Source organism: Vulpes vulpes, chromosome 7, assembly GCF_048418805.1.
Source record: "Vulpes vulpes isolate BD-2025 chromosome 7, VulVul3, whole genome shotgun sequence".
Classification (NCBI taxonomy): Eukaryota; Metazoa; Chordata; class Mammalia; order Carnivora; family Canidae; genus Vulpes; species Vulpes vulpes.
In genome coordinates, this window is record NC_132786.1 from 35,620,075 (window position 1) to 35,635,448 (window position 15,374).

General features: G+C 38.9%; 1 protein-coding gene across 3 annotated transcripts in view; it reads left to right on the forward strand.

The window, feature by feature from the left end:
• The window catches only part of FUT10 (fucosyltransferase 10), a 160,124-nt gene that overhangs the window by 84,348 nt on the left and 60,402 nt on the right, over window positions 1-15,374 (forward strand). For all 3 annotated transcript variants that reach the window (XM_072763544.1, XM_072763545.1, XM_072763547.1), the window contains exon 6: window positions 13,141-13,192. In XM_072763544.1, the coding sequence (XP_072619645.1) occupies window positions 13,141-13,189 (49 nt within the window). In that variant the 3' untranslated portion in view covers window positions 13,190-13,192. The remainder of the gene's footprint in view (window positions 1-13,140; window positions 13,193-15,374) is intronic.

The following is a 15,374-nucleotide window of genomic DNA, read 5'->3' on the forward strand; positions in this document are numbered from 1 at the left end:
TCCAAGCATGTTTTGAGCATTAGGTCAAAATTTGATTTATCATGCGAACCATGGATCACATCATCCAACCTAGCTCATCAGAGGAGGTTGTACAACCAGCCCAAATAGTCTATTATGGATATTTTGAATTTTACTATCACAGACTGCTTAATTTAAAAAAACCTGATTGAGTAGGTAAATAAACTTAAAGACCATCAGGGTGGGTAGGGGGGTGTTATTAAGGGTTTTGAGGCAGGGGCATTATCTTTCCCAGGAGCCTGTGAAAGCAGCCTAACATAACTTATTTCTTACAGAGTAAACATGACTATGGGCACTCATCTAGTGAATCATACGGGAAAAAAAGCAGGTTTTATTTTAAAATGTCCTTGATGAAGCAATAAAAATGATTGATTTTATTAAACCTTGATCTTTTGAGTACATGTCTTTTTAATATTCTGTGTGACAAAATGGGGAGTGTACATAAGTCACTTCTACGTACCAAAGCACAACAGAAATTGCAAGGATAAACACTTGTGTGATTGAGTTGTGAGCTAATCTAGCAGCTTTTTCATGTAATATCATTTTTACTTGAAAGAGCACCTAGCAAACTACGGATATTCAGGCTTACATTTTTGTCAGTCATTTCCATGAAAACAAAGTGAGATGTGACAGCACTTTAAGAATACTAGTAGAAGTTGTTGCCCATGATAACATTTCAGCTTTTGAACGAACAAGTTTTGGAAAACTAATTTCTACCACTTTGAGCTTGACAACTTCCTGATACTTAGAAACTTTCCTGATGCAATTGGTGGTGATATTAGCAACTGCTGCTTTTGACATTGAAAGAAAACAGAGAAGATGATGTGTAAGAGCATTTTTAGTTTATTAGTTTGTTTTTATAATTCGAAGAAAGGAAAAGAGGGTATCAAATACTGGAGAGAGAGCAATTTTTTACAAATTAAAATAATTTTTTTAGTTGAAGAGTTCCATAAGTGAAAATGGAATTTCTAGTGAGAGATTATTTATTTTTTTTTAAATAATAATTTTTTTATTGGTGTTCAATTTACCAACATACAGAATAACATCCAGTGCTCATCCTGTCAAGTGCCCCCCTAAGTGCCCATCACCCATTCACCCTTCCCCGCCCTCCTCCCCTTCCATCACCCCTAGTTCGTTTCCCAGAGTTAGGAGTTTTTATGTTCTGTCTCCCTTTCTGATATTTCCCACACATTTCTTCTCCCTTTAGTGGGAGATTTTTTAAATTATTGATTACCTCCTGGAAAGTTTAGGTAAGATAAAAAGTAAAGAGAGCTTTTCTTGAAGGAAAAGTAGCCTTTGTTTTTTAATTGGGAAGTAAAAAAAATGTATTAAGGAACAAGAAAAATATTTTTAAAACATGTCAAAATTAACATTATTTGGATGACTCAGAATGTCAGGCTGCCTGGATTTTATTAATGTACTTAATAAATTTTTATTGAGTACTTAACTATGTGCCAGGAATTATTCTGGACCATGGGATACAGCAGTGAATGGAACTGACAAAGTTACCATAGGGCTACCAGCTGACATTCTGATTCTAGTAGGGGAATGAAAATGGAAATGCGTTAGTAGAATATATACCACTTCCTGGAAGCTTTATTACTTTATTTTATAAAAGCCCCATGGGATGGAATTTACCTCCTGACTTCCTACCACCACATTTGAAACATGAGATGTAATATAAATGGATTATATTGATAGAGTGTATTAAACATGCGATATTGACAAGATATGTTAAAAGTACTAAGAGTTCAAATTTAAAATGAGTTGGTATCCTTTTTCTATTCTTTTCATTTTTTGCTCCCTGGTTTTATTCTTGTTCCTCAAAAGAGGAGGCATTTCTTCTGTCTACATTGGGTGATTTCTGATAAGAATAAGAACTCTTGACTTGGGAGTTAGCAAGAAAGATGGTGGACCCACTGGGCAAGCAGATCTTCTCTGTCTAAACTGCATCTGTTCATCTTAAGTCCAGGGGCTGGGGCCAGTTAGCATTTACTTAGTCATAGTGCCTGGAAGAGTTTTATCTTACAAGCTGTATTCAGTCATCATGTGTATAGTTCACACACCATTAATAAGAAGACTTGTTTCACCACTGAAATAATATTATCTGCTGGTCTGAGAGAACACAGGTCACTTTGATGAGCATCTTTAAGCAGTGAAGTATAACCACAGGTGTCTTCTATTTCCTGTTTTCATGGTCTAAAATCCCAGCCTCACTGTGTAGTCAGCCTGGGGGTGATGGAACAGGAACAATGAAAAGCAAGCCTCTGTGATGTCCCCTCCTTGTTTTTTGTTTGTTTGTTGATTTTTGCTGTAGTTCTAGGGACACCATTGAAAACACTTTTTGGTAATTTTTATCCAGAAAGATGATGCCACTTTCTATGCCTTTCAGCAGCATATATATTCTGGAGAGACTGTGACAATAGGTTGATGGCTTTATGATTTATTGTCCAAACTGGGATACTTTTGAGAGGGTAAGGGGGAGCTATTAATTAAGCCAGGACAATCAACATGCCACATCATGGCAAGTTGTGGTCCTCTTGGCATAGAGAATGTAGGTGGCAACAGGGCATTTTAGCATCACTGTGTTCCAAAACACTCTCAGAGCATGGGGTGCTCGGATGAGGAAATCGTTTCTAGTATTTTTTAAGGGTGGGCTCTGCTGGATACTGTCCTGTGTAATGGCACTTAGTTGTTACAATAACCATTTGAGGTAGAAAGTTTCCTCTCCTGCTTTTTAATATAAAATACAATAAAACTCCAGTTAACCATGGTGAGGTGACATTTTAAACATGTTTAAATTGACAGAGGCCATTGTTTAACCTTTGCCAATAGCTTCTTTAGTGGTAGAGATCTCCATGTCTCCTGAGTAGAGGAGATCTGTGCTCCAGCAAGAACCGTTTGATCATTTGGTTTACATGCAGCAAGGTAAGGTGATTGGGTCCCCTTTATTCTGGAGGAAGGAACGAAATTGTGTGCTTGGAAAAGGTAGCAACTTCAAATACATTAGTTATGGAAAAATGAAAAAACACTTATAGGAAGACGTGGAAATTTGAGTAGAATAGGCACTGTGGACTCTCAAAAATCACTGAGACTTGGAGACTCTCATCTTATAGAACTTGTTTTCCCATACATCTTATTTTGACAAAGTTTTAGAACTGTAGAAGAGTGGTACGAATAATATAATTAATATTTGACATTTCTTCAGTTAGATTCACCAGCTCATATATTTTGCCACATTTGCTTTACCTCTTTTTCTTTTAATTTTTTTTTGCCATTTGAAAGTACTTTGTGAACTAAAAGTCATCCAAACTGGTAAGGAAGAAGTAAAACATTCACTATCTGCACATGACGTGAAAACTCTAAAGGCTCTTCCAAAATAACTACCTGAATTGATAAATGAATTCCATAGTCACAGGATACAAAACCAATGTGCAGAAATCTGTTGAATTTGTATACATTAATAAAGAAGCAATAGAAAAAATATAATCTTGGGATCCCTGGGTGGCGCAGCGGTTTAGCACCTGCCTTTGGCCCAGGGTGCGATCCTGGAGACCCAAGATCGAATCCCATGTCGGGCTCCTGGTGCATGGAGCCTGCTTCTCCCTCTGCCTATGTCTCTGCCTCTCTCTCTCTCTCTGTGTGACTATCATAAATAAAAAAAAATTTAAAAAATTAAAAAAAAAGAAAGAATATAATCTTAAGTAGAAAGTAGAAAGAATGGGAAACAACCCCATCTACAATTTCACTAAAAATAATAAGATACCTAGCAATGCAGCTTTTAATCCAAAGAGGTGAGAGACCTCTACTCTGAAAATTATACAACATTGATGAAAGAAATTGAAGATGACACAAAGCAATGGAAGAAAATTCCATGCTCATGGATTGGAAGAACAAATATTATTAAAATATCTATACTACCTAAAGCAATCTACAGATTTAATGCAATCCCTATCAAAATACCAACAGCATTTTTCACAGAACTAGAATTAAAAATCCTAAAATTTATATGGAATTCAAAAGACTCTGGGTTGCCAAAGCAATTTTGAAGAAGAATAGCAAAACTGGAGGTATCACAATTCCAGACTTCGAGTCATATTACAGAACTGTAGTAATCAAAACAGTATGGTCCTGGCACAAAAATAGACACATAGATCAATGGAATAGAGAAGAAACCCAGAAATAAACTCACAAACATATGACCCGTTAGTCTTCAACAAAGTAGGAAATATAACTACCTCATGATCCAGTGATTGAGTTACAGGGTAATTACCCCAAAAATACAAAAACACTAATTCAAAGGGTTATATGCACCTCAATGTTCATAGCAGCATTTTTTACAACAGCCAAACTATGGAGGTAGCCCAAGTGTATATCGATGAATGGACAGATAAAGAAGATGCTATATATACACACACACACACACACACACACACACACACAATGGATATTATTCAGCCATAAAAATGAAATCTTGCCATTTGCAATGACATGGATGGAGTGAGAGAGTATAATTCTAAGTGAAATAAGTTAGTCAAAAAAAGACAAATACCACATGATTTCACTCATTTAGATTTTAGAAACAAAACAAATGAGTAAGGAGGGGGGAATAGAGAGAGAGAGAGAAAGACAACCCAAGGACCAAATTACTGAGAACAAACTGATAGCAGATGGGAGGTGGATAAAGAGACAGTAAAATAGGTGGTGGGGATTAAGGAGTGCACTTTAAAAAAAAAAAAGATTTTATTTATTCATGAGAGACACAGAGAGAGAGAGAGAGGTGAGACACAGGCAGTGGGAAAAGCAAGCTCCCTGTGGAGAGCCCGATGCAGACTTGATCCTGAGACTATGGGATCACGTCCTGAGCCAAAGGCAGATGCTCAACTGCTGAGCCACCCAGGTGTCCCAAGGAGTGCAGTTGTGATGAACACCAGCATAGATTTCTTGAATCACTATATTGCACACCTGAAACTAGTTTTATACTGTATGTTAACTGCACCAGAATTACATTTTTTTAAAAAAGAAAATAAATTGCAAACATAACCCCCTACTTTCAATGAAGGACATTCTTCTAAACAACCACAGTCCCATGATCAAATCCAGGAAATCAAACACTGATACAATAATATTATTTAATACACAGTTCACATTCCCAGTTTCCCAGCTGCACAAATGATGAGTTATTACAGCTGTTTCTTTTTGCTATTCAATCCAAGATCCAATTGAGAATCATATATGGTCTTTCTTATATATCTTTAATCTCTTTTAACCAAGAAGAGTTGTCTTGTTTGACCTTGTTTTGTTTTGCTTTGCTTTTGGTCATTTGTGACATTGACATTTTTGAAGAGTCAGGATCATTTGTCTTATAGAATCTTCTGCAATCTGGATTTATCTGATTGCTTTCTCATGATTAGATTTATGGCCTCCGTCTCTTTTGAAGTTTGACATCATTAGAACATCTCTGATGCCCTGAAGAGACCCTAACTAAGGCCCCCTATCAGAGAAGACACCAATACCTCCCTCCCCACGTAGAGATTCATTGTTTGAGAAAAGGGAATCTGGGGCAGTGACTCAAGCTTGAAACCCAGGTCTAGAGGATGGTTAGTGTTTTGTAGCAAGGGGTGTGTGTGTGCGTGCGTGCGCGTGCATGTTCGCGCACACACGTGTGCAGGCCCATGTGTATGATGAATATCTGAGGTTCAGAGACTGAAGAAATAGAGGAGGGAGAAGATAAGAAAACTAACAAGATATTTACTTATTTTTAGTTATTTTTAAGTTTTTATTTAAAGAGAGGGAGGGAGCAAGAGAGAGAGAAGGAATAGGGGTAGAGGCAGAGGGAGAAGGAAAAGCAGAGTCCTTGCTAAGCAAGGAGCCTGACATAGGGCTTGGTCCCAGGACTCTGTGATCATGAGCTGAACTGAGGGCAGATGCTTAACTGACTGAGCCACCGAGGCGCCCTAACTAATAAGGTATTTAAAGAGAAAAATATATATGGTAACAAGAGCAATCATGGTGGAAGAGAATGGAGCCTTATAGTGTACAAATTAGTTTTTCAAGTTTTTTCTCTTTAAGACCATTATAAATAAGAACAACTCTTTGGGATAATAGCCCCTTAAAATTCCAAGATTTATTAAATTAATTAGAAAAGGAGATAAGGGCAGCCCTGGTGGCACAGCGGTTTAGCACCGCCTGCAGCCCGGGGTGTGATCCTGGAGACCCAGGATGGAGTCCCATATCGGGCTTCCTGCAGGGAGCCTGCTTCTCCCTCTGCCTGTGTCTCTGCCTCTCTTTTCACTCTCTCTGAATGAATAAATAAATAAATCTTTAAAAAAAAAAAAAAAAGAAAAGGAGATAAATTTCTTCCTGAGATAGAAAGATGAAAGTCTCATTTAAAAGATACATGATTTTATTTTATTACCTAAGATAATGAAGCAGGAGATATCATTCTATACATAGCTTATCCAATGCCATATAAACAATAAATGACAGAACTAAATTTCAAACCCAAAATTATTTTGTTTGCTCATGTTCTCTCTACCATACTCCATTTCCCCAGTGGGATGGATAGGTTGTTGTGATTCTTTGCAGCATCCTGGGAAAAAAATAAATGTCTTTCCTGCTGGTATGGAAAAAAATCCAGTTGTACCTTGATAGACTTTAAAATAAATATGAAATTCTTTATTAGTGAAAAGGAGCCACTTACAGGTCAATCTGTTTCCTTTTTTTTTTTTTAAGATTATTTTTTAGAGAGATAGCACACTTGTGCATGTGCAGGGTGAGAGGGGCAGAGAGAGAGGGAAAGAGACTCTCAAGCAGGCTCCCTGCTGAGCCCAGAGCTTGATGCCACAACCTTGAGATCAGGACCTGAGCCAAAATCAAGAGACTGTCACTTAACCAACTGGGCCACCCAGGCACCCTGCAAGCCCATCTATCTCTTCTTCAAAAACTTTCATGTGACTTTGGAATTATAGTTTGCTTTGAATGTAATAAACACTTGGGAAAGTCCATGGCAGTTGTGTTCACCCTGAAAGACACTCCCATCTTTGGGAAGGCCTAGATTTGGTGGCATGTCACCCATCTTGTTTACGGGTGCTCTGTACTTGTGTATATGCAAATCTGTCCACTACCCTATTGTGAGCGCTGGCAGACTGAAGCTTACAGAGGACTATGAAGTAATGATGACATATTTGTGCAAACAATTGAAACTCAGAAACAATGATGTTGGCGGTTTTGGAAGTGACACTGTAGTAAAGCATGATTACAGTTATGGAAAACCAGCTTTAACATTCAAAGTACACAGCATAAAATGTCATTTTCTTTGTCCTATCTATTATGCCACAACTCCCCTACAAGGCCCAGATCTAAGACATGAAGATACTACTCACTGATCAAGTCTGGGATTCTTTCTGATTTGATACTTTTCCAAAGTTTCCTCCAGTTTTTTGCAGCTATAGAGGATAATGTAGCTCTCCAAAAGTCATATACTGCCCTCTCTTTTGAAGATGCAACACCTCCAGATAAACTTTATAATAAGAGGCTCTTACATTTTCAAAATGTTAGAGACAGTGGCAATGACAAGGGGCAGAGGTATGGGCAATGAAGGGACAAATACACTTTGCGAGGAGATGGAAAACGGTGTTAGGTTGATGAGGCCAGGTTATACGAGGAGGCTGATGCGCACGGCCATAGTTCCAGAAAAAAGACTCACTATGGGTTTTCTTACAGAGGCCAACATCTCAGTTTCAGTTTCAGGAAATCCCAAAACAGGAAATAAGATGTTGCAAGCATTGGGCTTTGGGGACAGACTCATGAGACAGAGAACTTTCAACAACCTTAAAATTGCTCAGTGACTTCTTGGCTTGAGAGGACATGTAGCCGAGCCAAGGTGAAGCCACCCTTCCTCCCTCCATCTGCAGCTGGCTCAAGTGCCCATGGTCTTCATCAACACAATCACATTCCTCAGCTGTAGGCGGGAACTCCCCTCAAGTCACACAATCCCTTAGCAATCTAAGGGTCATTCGTAAAGGGCATGGAAAACAAGGAGAAAACACCCCCAATCTGTGTGGAATAGAAAGAATCTGTTTTGGTAGGAATGGGAAAGGGACTGGGGTCGAGCTCAAGGTTTAAACAGTCTGATCTCACCATTGGCAGCCTCTGCAATGACCTTGGGAAAGACCTTGCGTCAACGGAGTCAGAACCTCCAGACAAAATATGTTGAGTTCAGCCAATTCAGTTTGAATGTTTGTGTTTATTTATGTATTTATGTATTTATTTATTTATAAGAGACACCCAGAGAGAGGCAGAGACATAGGCAGAGGGAGAAGCAGGGTTCCTGCAGGGAGCTGGATGTAGGACTTGCTCCCAGGACCTGGGGATCATGACCTGAGCCAAAGGCAGATGCTCAGCCACTGAGCAACCTAGGTGCCCAACATGTTTCTGAGAGTTGCCTGTTTGCCATCCTATTGGGATAGTCTTCACTGCACTGGGCTTAAATGGGACTCGGAAAGGAGAGCCCTCCCCATCCCCAATCCCACCTTTCCCAGCACCCCACAGATTATGGGGGAACATTGAATAGTGCAGATATACTGAACTATTGTATGACTCACATATCACCTAGAATACGGTGGAGTTGGATCTAGATGAATTTGGGGTGACCAGAGAGTGACACTAGAGACTGGGAACCTGATTTACAAATCTTTTAAAATGTTTTTCTCCTCATGTGTGCTTGATGCTTCCCAATTAGGCAGAGAACTTGGTGTCAGGCTGTGCACAGCGTCTCCCATGTTTACACATGTCACGCATTTCTTCAGGGCAGTGCCCAGTGGGATAATTGATTAATCTGAGGTAGTCATTAATTGTTTGATGTCTGCTATATAGAAAGACTGGATGGTCTTAGGGCAAATATAATTTGAGAATAGCCAGGGGTAAGTGACGGCTTAGCTCTCCTCTCATCTCCCACTGACTCCAGACATTCAAAGTGAGCTTGGCAATTATCTAAGAAAGAAAGGAGTGACATGTGGTTTTTCCCAACGGGGGATTTCATTGTCCACTTGGGTCCCTTTGTTTACTGCATCTCAAAGAAACCATGACAACCATATTTGTCTCTATTTCCTTTCCCCACGATGCTTCTGTTTCCATCTGTTCGATATTCACCAATGAAGTCAACTTTCCATCGCTTATTTTTTTTCATTATAAGTGGAAGCATGCTTATGTGAGTTCATTTTTTTTTTAAGGAAAAGAAAATAAAAATTGAAAGGTGGTGCTGGACTTGATAAATTGTTAAGTACCTTCTCTACGCTTCCTCTTTCCTAATTTTCACTAGCATGTGACACGTTCATTTATTTGACTTGCCAGAAAGCACTGGCGCAATGTACAGAGATGTGCCATCCCAGGAAAACAAAGTAAAATAACCTCCCAGCCCCCCACTTTGTAGGTGTATGGTTGCGGGATGAAAAATACCTCCTCTATTTTAGTCATAGTGGTGTACATCTACATCTAAACTTGTCCCTTTCTACTAACAAAATCCCAGGCAATGGCAGCCAGGAACACCTCTCTCCTTCCTCAGAAATTGGTTTTGTCTTCTTTTTAAGGCTTTTACAAGCTTATAGGGTCATATGTGGCTCTTTGATGGGTGTGGAACACAGAAAGTAATAACTGAGGGAAAGAAATACAGGGGCCGACTTATTGGAACACCAAAGGGACTTCTTTTGTGCCACAAGGTGAACTTTAACAATTGTAAAAGTCCCCCTTTTACAATTGCATAGTCCAAGACAGAACCATTCCAGGCTCGAGACTCCTGGTTGTGTCTAGCTTTGCCTTTGCTATTAACAACCTTTGTGACCTTGAGCAAAGCATTTTATCTCATTATGAACTCCAATTCCTTCATATGTAAAGTGAAGTAGTATTAGATGACATATAAGCCTCCAAAGAGCTTTCAATGATACTGTTCTGTTTCACGGCTAAACCGTAACACTGACTAATCTTGCTAGTTTTCCTCTCATACCCCTTATATACAATTCTAACTTTGGCCCTCTTCAAATCTCACTCTATAGCTTCTCTCATCTATCCTGTCCACTTCACATTTACAACTATCATTAATATACTGACTTAAAACTTTAAAAAATTTTCTGCATAACTGTGTAAAATACAGTGCACCCATTTCAAGGTCAATGAGTTATTTTCAATATATAGATAGCTGTGTATCCACCACCACAATCAAGATATAGAACATTTATATCACCATAGTAAATCCCCTAGTTCTCCTTTGCATTTGGTCCTCCCCCCATTCCTGGCCCTACAACATCACTAATCTCCTTTCTGACACCAAACTTTTTTTCTTCCTTAAAGCCGTGCTTCTAATCATGATCAAATATGCATGTTCAGCTTCCACTGGGAAATGTGACTTAGATGCATCACAGGGCCCTTGACCTTTCCAAAATGGAAATCAAGATCTTTCCCCATAAATCTGTCTAATCACCAAAATTATACATCTGAGAATCAGCTATATTCCTCCCTTGGCTTCTCTTTCTGATTAAGTCCATCCCATTTGTAATCTACTCCCTTAATGTATTCACAACTATGCCTTCCTTCTGTCACATTTCCGGTTAAGACCTCACCACCCACAGTCTAGTCCCACCAAGTTCAGAAGCTTCATGGTTCTCTTCCAAGGTCATACCCTGCATCCTTCTAACACCTGGCTCAGATGACCTTTGTATAACCTTTCCCCAACATATTTATATGGTGTGAACTTTATATTCCACTCACTTTAGGGCCTGTCTCTCAAGAAAACTTTTCTCTTGCAAATCAGATATTCCCTAACTTAATATCCTTTAATAGCCACTCATCCCTTTGGGATGAAGACTCTGGTATAACCATTACCTGACTTTCCAGGTTCACCTTTTACTCCCCACTGTCATTACCATGCCCTGTGCTCTGCTAAAGCAAACTAATTATATGTTGCCTGAACACTCCACGTTTTCTTCATACCTATGCATTTTTGTATACACTGCTTTATTTCCTTTGCCTGGAATATCAGCTTGATGAATCCCCATTTATCCTTCAAGACTCAGTCCAAATTATTTCCTTGGTGAAGCCTTCTTTAATACTCTCAAAGGCTATTAGTTACACTCTCCTCTTTCATTAACACATTGCATATTTCTCCTTTATAAGCACCAAGATTATGCTTCAATGTGCAGAAGAAGGGGGTAGTACAACCCATTCCCTGGAGTCATCTTACCAGGCTGATGGGTTGAGCTCATGTGAACATACTCACATGTGTGCATCTACACACACCGATAGGGAATGAGGAAGATTTTTTTTTAAGATTGAATTATTTATTTCAGAGAGAGAGAGAGAGAGAGCATGAGTAGGGGGAGAGAAAAAGGGGAAACAGATTCCCTGCTGAGCACAGAGCCCAACATAGGGTTCTACCTCCCCTCTGGGAGATCACAACCTGAGCTGAATCCAAGAGTCAGATGCTTAACCTCCTGAGCCACCTAGATGCCCCAAGGAAGAACACTTTTGATAGTCTTTGACTTTTGGTTCAAGTTCTACGTTCTAGCTCAGGAAGAGTTTTAATGAGGAGTTGTAGCTTTGTGAGTGACTTTTCTCCACATTCATTAGGTTTTGACTGGTCTGGGACTTGGTATGTGCATTGTCTTCTACCCCCCGCTCAGGGTCCTCCTGCTTCCTCTCTGGAGGTATATGTCCTTGAGCACTGTGTCAAGTCCTCTGCTGGATGCCACCCAAGGTGGAGAGAAAGAGGCATCCCCAATATTCTGGGTTATATATATGTAGCATCTGCAATCCCATAGGCATGGTCTGCCGATTGTCTTGCTAAAATATCATCTGTCTCCTGTTACCCTCTCTTACCCTAATCTGTGGGTTCCTGACATCATGAGGAGAAAATTGAGATGAGAAAAATCTCTCCTGCAATGTCTGTAACAGGACTTCTTATATTGTAATTTTTATGATCTATTCACATGTTTGCCTCTTACAGGCTGAGTTTCCTGGAGACCAGATACTGTTTTTTTTCTCTAGTGTCCAGCAAAATCAAGGACTAAATGAATCTTATGATGAACTTGAATCCTGCTTATATTTCTGTTAATGAATTTATGTTAAATAGAATGTTCTACCTTAACAAATATCTGTGTGTGAGTAAATGAAAATGTTTGAATATCTCTAACTATGTTTGAATTCGAAATCTTTCTATTTAAAGTTAGCAACAAACATAGGCAATATTTTCATGGGCTGATACCTCTAATTCAATGCATTCTATTTTAAAAATAGAAATTAAAGCCAAGCTTGGATAATTAAATTGCCAAGTCTTATGGCTGATGGTAGACATATCTCTCTCTCTCTCTCTCTCTCTCTCTCTCTCTCTGACCGTATATATATATGGTCAAGCAGTATTTGAAGAACTTAGGGTACATTGAAAGAGAGGAAAATAAACAATCAGAGAAAATGCAACCAAGCAATATACACTTTTTTCTTTAGCCTGTTCAAAGGAGGAAGCTAAGTGTCAGATCAGAGTGCTGATTGCAGAGATCAAGGTAGGACTGCTTGTTTTCCTCAGAAAACAAGTGTAAGAGCCGGGATGGGTTCTTTTGTTTTTTCTGTGCAGGTGACAGGCCTAGGAGAAGGAACACCTGGAAATCAGCTCACTTTTGATAAATGTTTGTTGAAAATAGATTGTGTTGTTAAGTGTCAGAAAGTCCATTGGAGATAACTATGCCTTCAAAATGCCTATAAGTGTACTGTAATTTCAGATCTTTATGGAGAAATCATACTCCCTTGTCAGGGCCTAAAATATCTTGGAAATTTTCTCTGACTAACTTACCTCATGATAGCTCTTTGCTTGCTATGAGTAACCGTAACACTTACATGGGATGTCTAATATTCTCTCTGTTTGTAGGATGTATGACTACATAATACCTTAGGGTAATTCCCAAATTGCATTTCACCTACTAGATTATCTTGTTTTAGGGCTTCATGTCCTTTCTTTGCATTCTCTATAGCTCAATATATATCTACTATGTTCTAAATAGTTTTACATATGGCTATGATGTGATTTGAGTGTCAAAACAACTTTGTAAAGTGAAAATATTGTTTTGATTTTTGCAGGTGGGAAAACGGATGTGGAGTGTCAAGGAATTTATACAAATTTGCATAGCAAGTAAGTGGAAAAGTCCAGATTTAGATCAAAGTTCATGATTATTCCTCAGTATACTCTTTTTAAAGAAACAGAATTATTCCCCAAAACATACTGAGCAGTCCTTTAGCTGACAAAATAAAATAAACAGGCAGTGGTTTTTTTGGTCATGGAATTGGTATCTTTCATGTTATCTGAATATTATGTCTATTCCATGTTGGTCACTCATGGAGTGTGTAATCCAAAGTACTGCTTTGAACTGGTGCTTAATAGATAGAGATGGGTTTGTTGGCTGACATGAACCAAATCCTCAGATGTTAGACCATGATGGTCATCTGTTGATCTAGTTCAGTCAAAACAATAAGGTAAATATACCAGAAAGGAAATGTAACTCACAAGTAAGGATGTGAGTGCCTCTCACAGAGTTTTCTCTTTTCCTTTCCCTTGCACTGAGGGGTGGGCTATTATTTTTAAAAAATATAACAAATACCAAGTTCTATGACTGCTAATTATTATCATCTTTCCTCTTTTCGTTCCGCACTGCTCCCCCCCTGCCATCTTGATGACATCTCCTTCAGGCACTCACAAATTTCATCCTTTGAAAATAGAATATAAAAACCTATTAAAATACATTACATATGGCAATTAATTGCCAGAAGAAAACCTCCCAGAACCTTGATCTCAGACCTATCTTTTAAATGATATAAATCTAATTTATCTCACTCTTAAGCTTCTTTGAATTTTAGTGTCTCAATCACCCTATGGTAGCATTGGTCCCTTCTTCGGGGTAATTTAATAAAAAGATGGAATTTTCCCATATACATTTTTAATTGCATCTCTTTAGAGAAAATAGGTTGATATTAGAAGAGTCTTCTTTCCTGAACCAATTGCAAATGTGTTTTTAATACAAACTTTATCAGTCCATAAGAAATCTACTGAAGCAACAAAATGCTCATGAAAAATAGGCCCTGTTGGCTAAGTCCCAATTGCATTAGGCAATTTCACATTAAATCGTTATTTTGATGCTTTTTAGTATTCAGACTTTTTTATTCCTGGGACCCATAAGGGGGTGTCACAGTTATCAAAATGTCATAAAACAAGGCCATAAATGGAATTATCTTTGGTTACAAAGTAACTTATCCATGTATGAAGGTAAGCTGTAAGGTAAATTGCTAACTTTTACTGAGCAAGGGATTTGCAGATTGTCTCTGGGGTAATTTAGAAACTGCTATCTTGGGTTGTTTTCTGTCCTTTTGACTTGTGTCTATACTCTCTAAAGCTCCTTAGATTTTAGCTGGAACATCCACTCCCGTGGCTCTGAAGCAGAGCTAATCTGCTTTTCTGCATCACAACCTTCCTCTGTGTTTTTGTTTTGCCTCAGCAAGTGAAGGGAAAGGATCAGGGCATTAATCTCTCACTCCATTAGAAGGATGCATTTCCACTTTCATCCAATTAGCTGCTGTAATTTGAAGCTTTGGGGGCCTGCTGATAAGGTGGGCGGCTGGCAACAGCAAGGCCCACAGAAAGCTTTCAGAGGCACACAGTGAGCTGTTATCACGAGTTTCACTGAAAAGATCAAGTATCAGGCCTGCTCACCCCAGCCTGATCCTCAAATCCTTATATATTCATTAACCGTCGATATGTGGTTACTTGGGGAGGTTACACGAGGCTTCACACAGAGGTTCTGTAAGGTCTGAAGGCACATGGAATCAAAGCAGCCAGTAATGAGTCCAAATTTCTAGCATCGCTTATTCTCAGGGGTCAAAGGTTTAAGCAGCTGTCTTCTTTCCCTCTTTTAAAATATGACAGTATCCTGGAGCTTTTAATCTGACTCCTTTCATTCATTTTTACTGATCTCTTTGATATTAACAGGGCAAAGGAACTCATAGGGACAATGGAACGTGTTATTTCCGGAAGTCTGAAGAGACTCCTATAAATTCCCTCCACAATGAGATGGTGATTTGTATAGGCAAAAGGGCCTGGAAGTCCTAACACCCCATTTTTATGGCTCTCAACCACTTCTTGCAATAGGAGTGTTCTTCACTCTAGAAATGATGTACTTAAATGATGCCAGATAGTCTCTGAAAACTTTAGCCTGATCATGAAGATGATGTACATGAAAGGGATCCTGCTCTAAATTTTGGGGTTGGACATTTTCTCTTCTAGAATGATCTCCCATTTTTCTTGGGACAATTCCAGCATCAAA